The sequence below is a fragment of the Rhinoderma darwinii genome, chromosome 3, assembly GCF_050947455.1.
Source record: "Rhinoderma darwinii isolate aRhiDar2 chromosome 3, aRhiDar2.hap1, whole genome shotgun sequence".
NCBI classification, from domain to species: Eukaryota; Metazoa; Chordata; class Amphibia; order Anura; family Rhinodermatidae; genus Rhinoderma; species Rhinoderma darwinii.
This window is the reverse complement of record NC_134689.1, coordinates 11,266,240-11,278,326: the sequence shown is the minus strand read 5'-3', so window position 1 is coordinate 11,278,326 and position 12,087 is coordinate 11,266,240. Positions and strand designations below refer to the sequence as shown.

At 45.3% G+C, this 12,087-nt stretch overlaps 1 protein-coding gene across 4 annotated transcripts in view; it reads right to left on the bottom strand.

Annotated features, from left to right (window-relative positions):
- The window catches only part of BRAF (B-Raf proto-oncogene, serine/threonine kinase), a 75,709-nt gene that overhangs the window by 52,995 nt on the left and 10,627 nt on the right, over window positions 1-12,087 (bottom strand). For all 4 annotated transcript variants that reach the window (XM_075855875.1, XM_075855873.1, XM_075855874.1 and 1 more), the window contains exons 2-7: window positions 6,962-7,063; window positions 5,116-5,367; window positions 4,212-4,315; window positions 3,752-3,854; window positions 2,813-2,961; window positions 1,408-1,527 (exon numbers count right to left, since the gene is read on the bottom strand). In XM_075855875.1, coding sequence (XP_075711990.1) covers window positions 1,408-1,527; window positions 2,813-2,961; window positions 3,752-3,854; window positions 4,212-4,315; window positions 5,116-5,367; window positions 6,962-7,063 — 830 coding nt within the window. The remainder of the gene's footprint in view (window positions 1-1,407; window positions 1,528-2,812; window positions 2,962-3,751; window positions 3,855-4,211; window positions 4,316-5,115; window positions 5,368-6,961; window positions 7,064-12,087) is intronic.

The window sequence follows — 12,087 nt, the reverse complement described above, 5'->3', positions numbered from 1 at the left end:
ATCCTGAACAGAGGACCCCCCCCCCCCCCTCTATTAACTCAAAATTCCCTAAGTATCACCAGTGGTGCCTTATCTCCCAACAGAACAAAAAGGCTCAGGCAAGCTAAATTCCATTAGACAGTTGACTGATCCTCACATAAATATATGGGATTGGCCAACACTGATCTAATATGTATAGTCAGTTTAAAAGGGGTTTTCCAGTCCCTAAAAATTGAAGGCCTATCCTCAGGATAGGCGATCAATAGCTTATCAGTCGGGGTGAGACTCCCGGGACACCCGTTGATCAGCTGTTTTGAAGGGGGTGCAGCGCTCGTACGGGCGATGCTTCCTCTTCACTTCTTACTCACTGTGAATCGTCGACACGGATGTAGCAGCGATTCACAGGTACTGCAGCCTGTTCTCCCATTGAAGTGAATAGGAGAAGGCGGCAGCAATGCCTGTAAATCGCCGCTACATCCGTGTAGGCGACTCATAGTGAGTCAGTAGAAATGGAGGAGAAGCAGTCCCCCTCAACAGCTGATTGGTGGAGATCCCGGGTGTCGGACCCTGACCGATCATTGATGGCCTTTCCTGAGGAAAGGCCATCAATTTTTAGGGACTGGAAAACCCCTTTAAGGGCTCATGCAGACAGCTCTGTACAAACTCCAAGTTGCACAGAAGTCTATGGGGACATGCTGTCCCTCCGCATGCCTCCAATTTCATATAGAGGTATTCTCCTCTGCTTCTAAGGTTGAATCTGTCTATAACATGGCATCGTACAAGTGCCTATACCTACAGAGTATGGAGCTATAAGGACTAAACGCGCTGCAATACACAAGGTAAAAGCTGGCCGAAACCTGACAAATTGCCCAACAACCTCATACGATGATGGGGAGCATTATACCCTTTATCCCTTATTAGATAGGTTTTCTATTATGTAATTTTTAGGTCAGACAATAGTGGGGGATGGTATGGGGGCGAGTTGGTGCCGCCAGCGGTTTTATCTTTGGGGCAAGTGTAATAAAGAAGCAGAGCCACCAGGGCGACACCAGGCTCACCGGACTATTCTCTACAAGCATTAGAGAAAATCCAAACAGATAAACAGCTCTATTAACAGATCACAGCTCAACCGAGCGCCGGGGATAATCCCAAATTACACAGCAACTGCCAGCCCTCCGACAGATTACACGGAACAGTATTTCCAGCCTGCTGCCTTTTTGGCTGTTCCTTGTATTAAGACAACAGAATTATAGAAGCTGCAAGGAGCACTTTGTAAAATAAACAGTGGCATCTGCAGAAAGGGAGGAGGACGACGGCCGCACCGGTTCATGGTGGTCTAAAACCCCCCGCATATAAGAGCTGGGGATGGGCCGCCCGCCGTCCTCTACGTGTGACGTTCTACAGGACAAGAATACTGTCAAACCTTACCCGCTGATATCTGGAGGGGGGGAGGGTGAACAGGATTCGACGGCAGGATTGACCTCCTCGAAAGGACCTTCATCCTGAGATATTGGGTGGTGTTCAAAGAACTTCGAGACAAACAGCAAACTGTGAGACAAAACAAAAATGAGACACGAGTTGCGCAACATCCCAGCGGATTTTGAATCACAGCAAAATAAATTGTTAGGCGACATTCACACAGGGCGGGCAAAATGCGTAAAAAGCACACGGCCGATCCGCCATGGAACCCGCAGGGAATTCCAGCCGAGAAACCGCATCAAATTGTGGTGGTTTTTCAGACGGGACCGCCACTGCGGAAAGACTGCAGGGAAAAAGTTAAAATACTTACCCCGTTCTCTGTTGTCAGAGGCGCTTTCTTCTGTTCTCCGTGGAGCCCGACCTCCGATGACGCTGCAGTCCATGTGACCACCGCAGCCTGTGATTGGCTGCAGCAGTCACATAGGATGAAATGTCACCCAGGAGGCCGGCCTGGACGGAGAATAGAAGAAAGCGTCGCTATGACAACACCCGGTGTAAGTATGAACCTTTTTTTCTGATTTGCAATTTCTGTGGCAGATTTGCTGCTTTTCCAATGCAAAAATCACACTACTTGCGACTTGTTTTGGGTTTTACCTCCAAATGAATTCAATTGGGAAAACCAGCAACAGAAGAGCAACAAAGCCGAAGCATAAATTGAATGCTGCAGAATTTAGAAAAAAAAAACAAAAACGCACTGCAGGTCAATTTAGGAACACTTTTTCGGCTGATTTTTTCTGCAGCGTGTGGATAAGATTTATTCAAATGTCATCCACTCTGCTGCTACTGCAATACATAGTGGATTTTCCGCAATGAAATCAGTTGTGGAAAATCTGCAGTGTTTACGCTACGTGTGAACATACCCTTACAGGTAAAGGCGACAGAGTTAGACAGACTCTGCACGTCCACCATTTCTGTGCAGGTTTCTTGATATATCTTTATAGCAGTCGGATCTCCAAATTCCCTTCATAAACCGATAAATGATACAATTCTGTTTGCCTGTAGTCACCACTAGAGGGAGCTAAAGAGCTTATTGTATATGGTTATGAAGTTCATTGTATAAATAGCATGCAGTAAGCTCCCCCTAGTGGTGACAGCAGTCATCCTGCAGGTTATCATTTAACAATGCCTATGCAGGGGATTTGGAGCTGTGTACCAGAAGAAAAACAAAACAGAACGGTTATGGCTATAACTCTATATGAATGAACTAGCCAGCCTAGTATTTTGGACCAAAAAACAAGAATGTTATAAGTGGAGATTCAATTTAATGTTTAACGTATCCTTAGAGTTTCTGACAAAGTGTAACTCGAACTTCGAGCCATCACTTAATGGCAGCATTCTCCTCGTGAGGACTTACTCGAGTTGGTCGTAGTTAACGCACATGAGTGGCACCTCCGTGCTGCATCGCTGGTGGAACTTGTACCCGCAGGTCTGGCAGCGAAAACCCTGGAATAGCAGCTTCCGGCAAAAGTCACAGAACGCTAGAGTGAAGAATGTTTTCCGTACCTGGAAACACAAGCCTATATTCAGGATAATAAAAAAACTAAACACTTTTTGCTGCCATAGTAAAATCACTATAGAGAAAAGTGGAGTATGTGCCGCCTCTTCATTCAATGTCTACAGGGCTGACAAATACTCAGCGGTCTCATTCAGTCCCATAGACTTTAAATGGAGGAGCACCGCAGAGGGACACAGGGTGCGAGACCTCCATTTTAGTTATTGGTAGGGGTCCCAGCGATGAGACATTTATCAGCTATCCTATGGATAAGTGATAAAGGTCAATCTTGGGACAAGAATTTTAAGACACGCCTCAGCTGCTGCAGAACCTGTTTTTGAAGAGTAAAGGAAAGATTCTGTTCCCTTATTAATGGACATGAAATACTAATCCATTTCAAAGATCTGTAGAATCGGAGGTAAATTATGACGTTCTGCAGCAGCCGAGGTGTGCTTGTATGATGTGGTAGCACTAAATGTTAAGGATTGTGATAGATTAACGCAAGAAAAGAGGAGCAGCGTCTATGTAGCGCCGCTCATCTCTGCATAGTAGTCAGGACCTGACATTATTTACTGGACATATCAGTGGTATATTTGTTGTACTGTCTACATCAGGGGTCAGCAACCTTTGGCACTGCAGCCATTGTGAAACTACAATTCCCAGCATGCCCTAACAGGCTTTGGCTGGAATAATAAAGCCTTCGGCTCTCAGTGCATGATGGGAGTTGTAGTTTTATAAGAGCTGTCGTGCCGAAGGTTGCTGACCCCTGGTCTACATTATACACTCCTCCACGGTACCTACAAAGTTATGGGTTGTGAGCGGAACGTTCTCCAGAACTTCCACGTGCAGCTCCTCCCCGGTCAACCAGCTGATGTCGGTGTCCCAGCCGATTGGCTTTTTTTCCCTGTTGGGGTAAAGGAGAGATTTTATACACGGGTATAAAAGACATCTACGACTAACCTACCGAATATACTTTAATTAATAGGTGGAGGTTCCACCTCTGGTAGAACGTGGGTGCCCTGCCCCCTATCTGGGAAGCTCAGGCGACATTTGTATATAGCTGGAGACCAAATGGGTGATGTCACACAAACCTCAATGGAGAAAGCCTCATATATGCCACCTCTCCATTCGGTCTCCTGCCTCGGCTTCCCAATGATGAGACTTCCATCTATCAGACAATTATGACATACCTGCAGGGCGTTTGAGGTGCGCAAACCCCATTGAGAAAATTAAACAATTGTTTAGAAGAGGAAATCCTTACCCGTCTTGGATTCTGTACACTGCACAGCATTCTGGGATGAGACCTCGCATCATCAGTGCCTTCTTTAGACTGTCCCGTACGGTCACCCCACATCGGGCTGGTACCTGGAATGGGAAAAAAATTCTTGGCTATGATGTAGGACATCGTGAAGCAGCACACTCGGCTTCATCCATAGAGTTAAGATCCCACCTGCTGATTGGGAGGCTTATAATACATGAATAGTAACTCCCACAGTATAAAGGATTGCAAGTGAATTACCAGGCACAGCCACAACTAAATGTACGGCGCTGTGCCTGGAGTTCTCCCGGCTGCCTCAGCTGATCGGCGATGGTGCTGGGAGTCGGAACCTCATCGATCAGATATTGATGACTTCTCTTAAAGCGTAACTAAACTTTTGACTTGTCAGAAGTTTCGGTGGGGGGTCCGAGCACAGAGACCCACACCGATCGCTAAAACGAAGGGGCAGAAGAGCTCGGGTGAGCGCTGTGTTTCTGATCGGCTTTCCTCGGAGCGGTGTATGATATCAATAGCAAGTCTGAACACCGTTTTGAAAAAAATCAGAAGATAAGCGGCACAGCGCTCAGCCGAGCACTTCTGCCGATTTGTTTTTAAGCGATCGGTGTGGGTCTCTGTGCTCGGACCCCCACCCATCAAAACCCCTGACATGTCAAAAGTTTTGTTACCTTTAAGAATGAATATAACAGTTGCTAAAAATATCTTTCAATTGTGCAGTAACACAGTATCAAAGGGGGCAAAGACTTTCCTGGACATTGTCAATAACCCTACTGGCCCTTGACCTGGCCCTATGGCATGTGCACCCCTTTGATGAAGTCAAGTGCTGCATTTCAGGTTTCCAATGTATAATTTAGCGTTTGCTCAGGTTTGAAGTCAGGACGACACTCACCACTGTGCGCTGTTTGTTAGGAAGGAAGACTCTAACGATCGGTTTCTGAGGAGATTTAGGGTTAATTCGGGAAAGGTCGGAGGGGTTCTGTAGGACGGATAAAGATGAAGGTAGAGACAAGGTGGAGGGGACAGATGAGAGAGTCATTTCTGAAGACAGGGAAGAGGAGTCCGTTCCATTCCCCATTGACTCCAGTAACTGTTGCTCCCTCTGCTGGAGGGCATCGAGTTTGCTTGTGTACTCTTCATAAGCCTGTGAGAGGAGCAATTAAAAATAAACACCTGGTCATTGTTACACATAAAAAGACTTTATGAAACAATTGCTAATACAAAAATAGGAGAAGAAAAGGCAGCAACAATATTTCTATCCTGATTAAGACCGATCCTGTTTAATAATGGAATCCACTGCGGCGATCAGCCGATCACGCTTCTCTAACCTCTGGGTTAAAGGCAGGCAATTGGCTGCGACAGTCTGCAAATCAAAGGCCCACCCTAAGACCTCAAGTGGGGTCCATATACAGAAGCCAGCCGGCATTTACATAAACCTGGCATTGATCCATTTAGTGAAGTTTAATACAGTATCATTTCAGGCTGTAGAGAGGCCGCTGTAGTGACCGGAATAATCCCTGGCCCCATAAATCCTACTTTGTCAGTTCCATACATAGATGATGGATATCAGCAACTTCTCTTCTAATACTCCGGCAGGATATAATACTGCTGCAGTTTAGTGTTAGTGGCCCTTTAAATTTGCAGTATAACAGTGGACTAGGTGGGAGGCGAGCAGACAGTAAACAGGCGGCTCGGCCAAACTGTCCGGGGAGATAAAAAAGTTGAAGGATGAGGCAGAATTGTTTGGAAACTCCAAACAGTTTTTATGAAAAGTTTCTGCCGCAGTTTCCACAACACAGAGGGAGAAATACTGGATCCGTGACAGCTTTTTGGATTGGTTGCAGAGGATTTCTCTTGGTCTTCGTTTAGTATTTGACCATGAATGCAAATCTTAAAAAAAAGAAAAGAAAATCCAATAATCTGTAACCCAATAGTCCAGAACGCCAATTAATTTGGAATAGTAAAGGAAATATACTAGTGGGATCAGAGCACTAGGTGCTTAAAGGGATTCTCTCATCAGACACAACCCCGTTGTAAATGAGAGATGCTGCAGTTATCAGCTGATCAGCCCGGGTCCAGCACCCGAGACCCCTAGTCATCAGCTTATATTGCTGCTTATTTCCCCTGTAATTGCCTCTACGGGGTTAAAGTAGGGGTTGTTCCATTTGGACAATCCTTACTGGTCAGAAGGGGCTCTTTGACAATAAGCAGATCACAGAGGGAGCCCCTGCTGGGACCACTTGATTTATGGTGAAACCTGGAAGTAAGCGTTCATTTTTTTCTGCAGCACCACCACAGGTAAGTTGAAGAATTACACAGTGTCAATTCATCTTAATGCGCGGTCTATGTAATGCAGGACAGGACAGGACAGGGAAAGACGCTCTTTATAACCGCTCTCCACTCTGACAAAGAGGAGTATCCTGAACAGAGAAGACCCCTCTATTGCCTTAGAATTCCCGAATAGGGAAATGGGTTTTCTAAACTGGAAAACCCATTAAACTCCCATCCATAGCATACATGTACTAGTGTGAAAGCCACATTTTTTAAGTGGCTCTCTGCTCTGGCTCATATAGGTGACGTGCTGAGCAGGGGACCTCCCTATATGACACATTGACAGGGCCTCAAAAATAGTGACCCCCTACACGAATACAAAAAGCAATATTTTACAATATGGAAGCTGTAAAAAAAAAAAAAAAAAAAAAAATAGATGTCAGCCCTGGTGATGATCTTTCACTTACTTCTACATATATTAAGGGGGGGTTGTGCTCGCCTCCAAATTTGTCTAGGAGGGCTTCAATGTGCTCTTGCGTTAACTTAATCATCTGCTTGATATTCCAGATCTGAAAAGGAAGAAAAATAAAAAAAAAAGATTTAAAAAAAACCTGAACAAAAAAGTTTTATAGTCCTGTAATAAGTGTTCTTCATTGCAGCGGCCATAAATTAAATCATTATAAACAGGCTCTCCACTTTGGAACCTCCCCTTCTATTAGACGGGTGCCCTAAGGAAAAGCTGATCGCAGAGTGTCCCACTCTTAGGATACCCCAGTGATCGGCAGCCAACTGTAAGGGGGGGACGTGGACCTGGCTGCAAGTGTTAAGTTCCCCAGCAATGCCCCCGCAGGAAATATGAAGCATTACACAGTTCTCATTGAAATCAATAGGCTGTCTGTATAATACACGTCGGGTCCTCCAGAGTGAGAGACATTCTTTGATCCTCAGAATTCCCTAATAGGAAATATTTGAAAAAGGTTTTCTAAACCAGACAACCCTTTTAATACTCCCAACGCTTCTAAAAACACAAATTTTAATATAAAAGCCTTGGAATGACATTAATAGGAGACTATTTGCACAGATGTTCGCTCAGTTGTGCGTAGAAAGACAAGTACCCTTGATCTTTGTTTTGCATGATAGGAATCACTAAAGGATTAAAGGTCAATATAAATAAAACTGAAGCCAAGAGACATCTCATCGTGTTTAGATCTGCAGAACGGAGAGAGAACAGAAAGTGATAAACACATTTGTCACGGAGCGGTTTTATCCGGCAGAGTCCACTCACGCAACCAGTGCTGACAGACAAGCGGCAATTGTACAGGCACGGTCCTTACACTTCAATAGTCCCACAAAGAGTTGGATCATGGTACCTCCACGACAACGCGAGTCTCCAGATCATCCCCATCCCATACAAACACGTTTCTACCCCTGGTACAGATTCTCCTTGCAGAGATCCAGCTAGTTGGGTGTCTTAAGGGCAATGCTTCCTGGGAAAAAATTATGCAAGATTGCCCTCTTCCGGAATTAAGAATGGAGCTCGCCTAATCCTTGTCCCTTGTGGGTTTCCCCATTCTGAACTTTAGGAGTTACGACAACAGCCGAGCAAATGTGCTCTAATGTTTCCATTACCCCATATAAATGAATGGCCACCTCTACATTATTAATTCTACACCTGCGTGCGGCAGCCACCTCACCATGCGGGACGGAGGGGGCAAACCCCTGTACTCTACGTCGCTGCGGATCCCAGAGGTCCCATGAACATGCCATAAAATGTCTTGATTTGGTATACCCCCTTAAAAAAAAAGGTTGGACATTGGCTTGGTAGTGACCTATAGGTGGTACTAGAGAAACAGTTGTCTAGGTTTTTTGGTTTATTTCCCCCCCCCCCCAGGGAGCAATGCCCTAAATACTCCTCTTACTAGTTGAATCTCCACAAGCAGAATTGGTACCTCTCACACAGCAAATGAGATCCCTACCCTGTACTGACAAGGAGCAAAAACACCAAAACTGTTCCATCTACATTATGGATGTCTTTGTTGTGGCCAATAAATAGAGGTTTGTTTCAAGAATCGTTTCACAATAATTTTTAGGATAGTCACCTGTAGATGGCACCGGAGTCAGTTTTCTTCTATTTGCAAAGTTGCTTAAATTTAGATTTTAGGCCCCATTCACATCACATTTAGGTCTTCCGACGGAGGTATATGTTGGGAAGACTCCCAATGTATACCTCTCACTAGAGGCCCAGATGTATTCCTCTGTATGGCATACAGTGAGACACATCGCCCAGAGACTGGCGTGGGGAAAACCCCCTGAAGTCACTCTCCATATAAGGACAGTGAAATCAGGAGCTTCCCTAGCGCTGGAGTCCCCAGGTAGATCAGCTAGCGCTCTGCCAGGGACTCAGGCACTGCTAGTGAGGTCAGTCCATTTACGGACAGTGCCGTTTGGAGCTTTTCCAAGCCGGAATCCCTGGCCAGAGCGTCAGCAGCACTCTGGCCCCAGATTTCGGTTCTGGAGAACCCCCTGACATCACTGTCCATATATGGACAGTGATGTCGGGAGCTCCCCAAGGTATACATATAATGGCATGGCATCCGTCACCCATAGCCAATCATGTTAAAAAAGTTATACCGTGTGGTGTTTGTTTTTTTTCTGTGGGATCCCTCAGGATGGAATAGCGCAGTCTACCACACTATTCCATCCTTCAAAAAAGTTATACCGACGTTATTCCAGCCTTAAAGACGCCAAAAGGACACTCTTTTAGTCTCCGTCTGAATAATGCAGCCCTATAAAAACGTTTATGGTGTACATCGAGACTTTCCTGACGTACACGATAGACGTACGGCAATAACAAGATGTAAATGGAGCCTTAAATGCATTGGAGCTATGAAGAAAAAGGGCTGCAAAAATGTACACACCCTTTATTTTAGCAAATGTATTGACTTGATCATTTAAAGCATGTGATGGTCTTAAAGAGTCTCTGTCACCACATTATAAGTGGCCTATCTTGTACATGAAGTGATCGGCGCTGTAATGTAGATTACAGCAGTGTTTTTATTTAGAAAAATGATCATGTTTGACGGAGTTAGGACCTATTTTAGCTTTATGCTAATGAGTTTCTTAATGGAAAACTGGGCGTTTTACTTTTTGACCAAGTGGGAGTTGTACAGAGGAGTGTATGACGCTGACCAATCAGAATCAGAATATACATTACCTCCAGCCAGGACATGATGTGTATTCAGAATCCTGACACTTCTGTAGCGTCTCTGTGATTTACAGCATAGCAGGTGTAGTCTCGCGAGATTACGCTGTAAACGGTCATTCACAGCGAGATCTCGCTGTGCTGTGCATCACAGAGACGCTACAGAAGTGGTCAGGAGAATGAATACACATGACGTCCTGGCTGGAGGTAATGTATATTCACCGTCAGGACACTGCAGTAACGTTATAGTGTGTGTGTATGTGGCTGAAGATAGTGATATAGCTATATCGCTATCTGCAGTGTAAATGAATAGAGAGAAGTGTATGATGCTGATTTGTCACTGATTGGTCAGCGTCATACACTCCTCTCCACAACGCCCACTTGGTCATATAGTAAAACACGCCCAGTTGTCCATTGAGACACTCATTAGCATAAAGCTAAAATAGGTCATAACTCCGTCAAAAATGATCGTTTTTCTAAATAAAAAAAACACTGCTGTTATCTACATTACAGCGCCGATCACATGTACAAGATAGGCCACTTATAATGTGGTGACAGAGACGCTTTAAAGTTTTTCCGCACAGACATTTAGGGCATACCACTAGGATATGACAAAGTCTGAATGCTTAGATCCCCACTGACGCCTAGAGAGAAGGGGCTGCGGCCCTTTCTGCTTCTCTCAGATTCACAATGATACTTATATGAGCAGCAGACCTTGCATGAGCTGTAATGGTTGAGTTCCTCAGGATTCCTGGGGTCGTTCTCACACATGAGTCTGCTGAGACTAACCAGATATACTAGTTCCATGCTCCAGGTTTCAGGCCCCGCAGCATCGTAGGCGTCACGAGGATTAGGAGTTTCTAAATGACACCTGCCCAAAGGAAGACGACGTATCACCAGGTGAGAAGTGTCCTGATACTTGGGGCTGGTTTATAACGCACCGCTGCCAGGCTAACCGCTCTACTGCCCAATGTGGGATAATCCCATGTGTTTCGTTAGTGGTTCAAGTCAACTTAATTTCATAAACTTTTTTTCTCTAAGGGTCCATGTATTTGGCAGTGCCGTCTGCACACAGGGTCCAGGGCCGACTTCAGGGGGATCACTTACCACTAAAGGGGGCACCAGTGGTTCTGATGCTTGCACCCCTTATCATACATTTGGTGCCCAAACCTATAAAAGTTACAGGCATAGAATACGGCTACAGGGCACTATAATGTACAGCATAAGACAGGGGGCATACAATAAAGTGGCACAATCCAACCTTAGGACGGTCCTAACAGAGTCCTTATGGTTCTTGTATGATGGATAGGCACCCCATGTGTCACCATAAAGGTACTGAAGTCTCCCCTAAAACCTCAGTAATACGACATTCATAATTCTTTTTCTCTCGGATGCCATGTGAATCAGTGAGGAAACCAATGCCGCTGTAGGTAAAATGTAGTAGTAGATGCCAAGTAAATAAACGTAATACATGGATGGGCCGGGTCCAGAGCATGAGCGGCTCTCGTCTGGTGCCTAGAGGTGGCCCTGAGCAGGTGCCCCCTCCAGGATTTCCATAAACCCCAATTGGGCATATGGACTGGGGTTAGCCTTAGCGAGACAACTCCTTTAAAAGGCTAGGGCTAAAGGGCGTCATGGAGTCGCCAATAAATACACGGTAAAATGGCGGCATTCGCAAGAATCAAAGCAGCTGAATGTAGGACTGCAATGTGATGGACAATTCTGCTCACAGGTCCTCATGCCACAGTCCTGTGCTGGGAGATCAATACAGATTTTATACCACGGTGATCATCATAAGGGTATGTTCACACGATGAGAGGCATTTACGTGTGAAAAGACAGACTTAACAGCTGCCTCGTTTCACACGTAAATGCTCCTCCTCGTAATTTACGAGGCGTCTGAGACGCTCGTAAATCTTGAGCTGTGCTTCATTGAGTTCAATGAAGAACAGCTCAAATTACGTGGCAAAGAAGTGCCCTGCACTTCTTTGCCGAGGCAGTCCATTTACGCGTCATCTTTTGACAGCTGTCAAACGACGACGCGTAAATTACAGGTTGTCTGCACAGTACGTCGGCAAACCCATTCAAATGAATGGGCAGATGTTTGCCGACGTATTGGAGCCCTATTTTCAGACGTAAAACGAGGCATAATACGCCTCGTATACGTCTGAAAATAGGTCGTGTGAACCCAGCCTCAGGCATCATTCAGACTGGCATATAATAACCAGTCTATATTTATGGACACTCCTCGTATAAAGGGAAGATCTTTCCGTCTGATCGGTTTTGGAGATTTCTACGATGAGGTGAGATTCTGCAGACACAATGGAGCGTCGGACACAACACCTGACACCTTTTGTGTCTGGCTGAAGGATTAATAGTCAGAGTTTCAGCT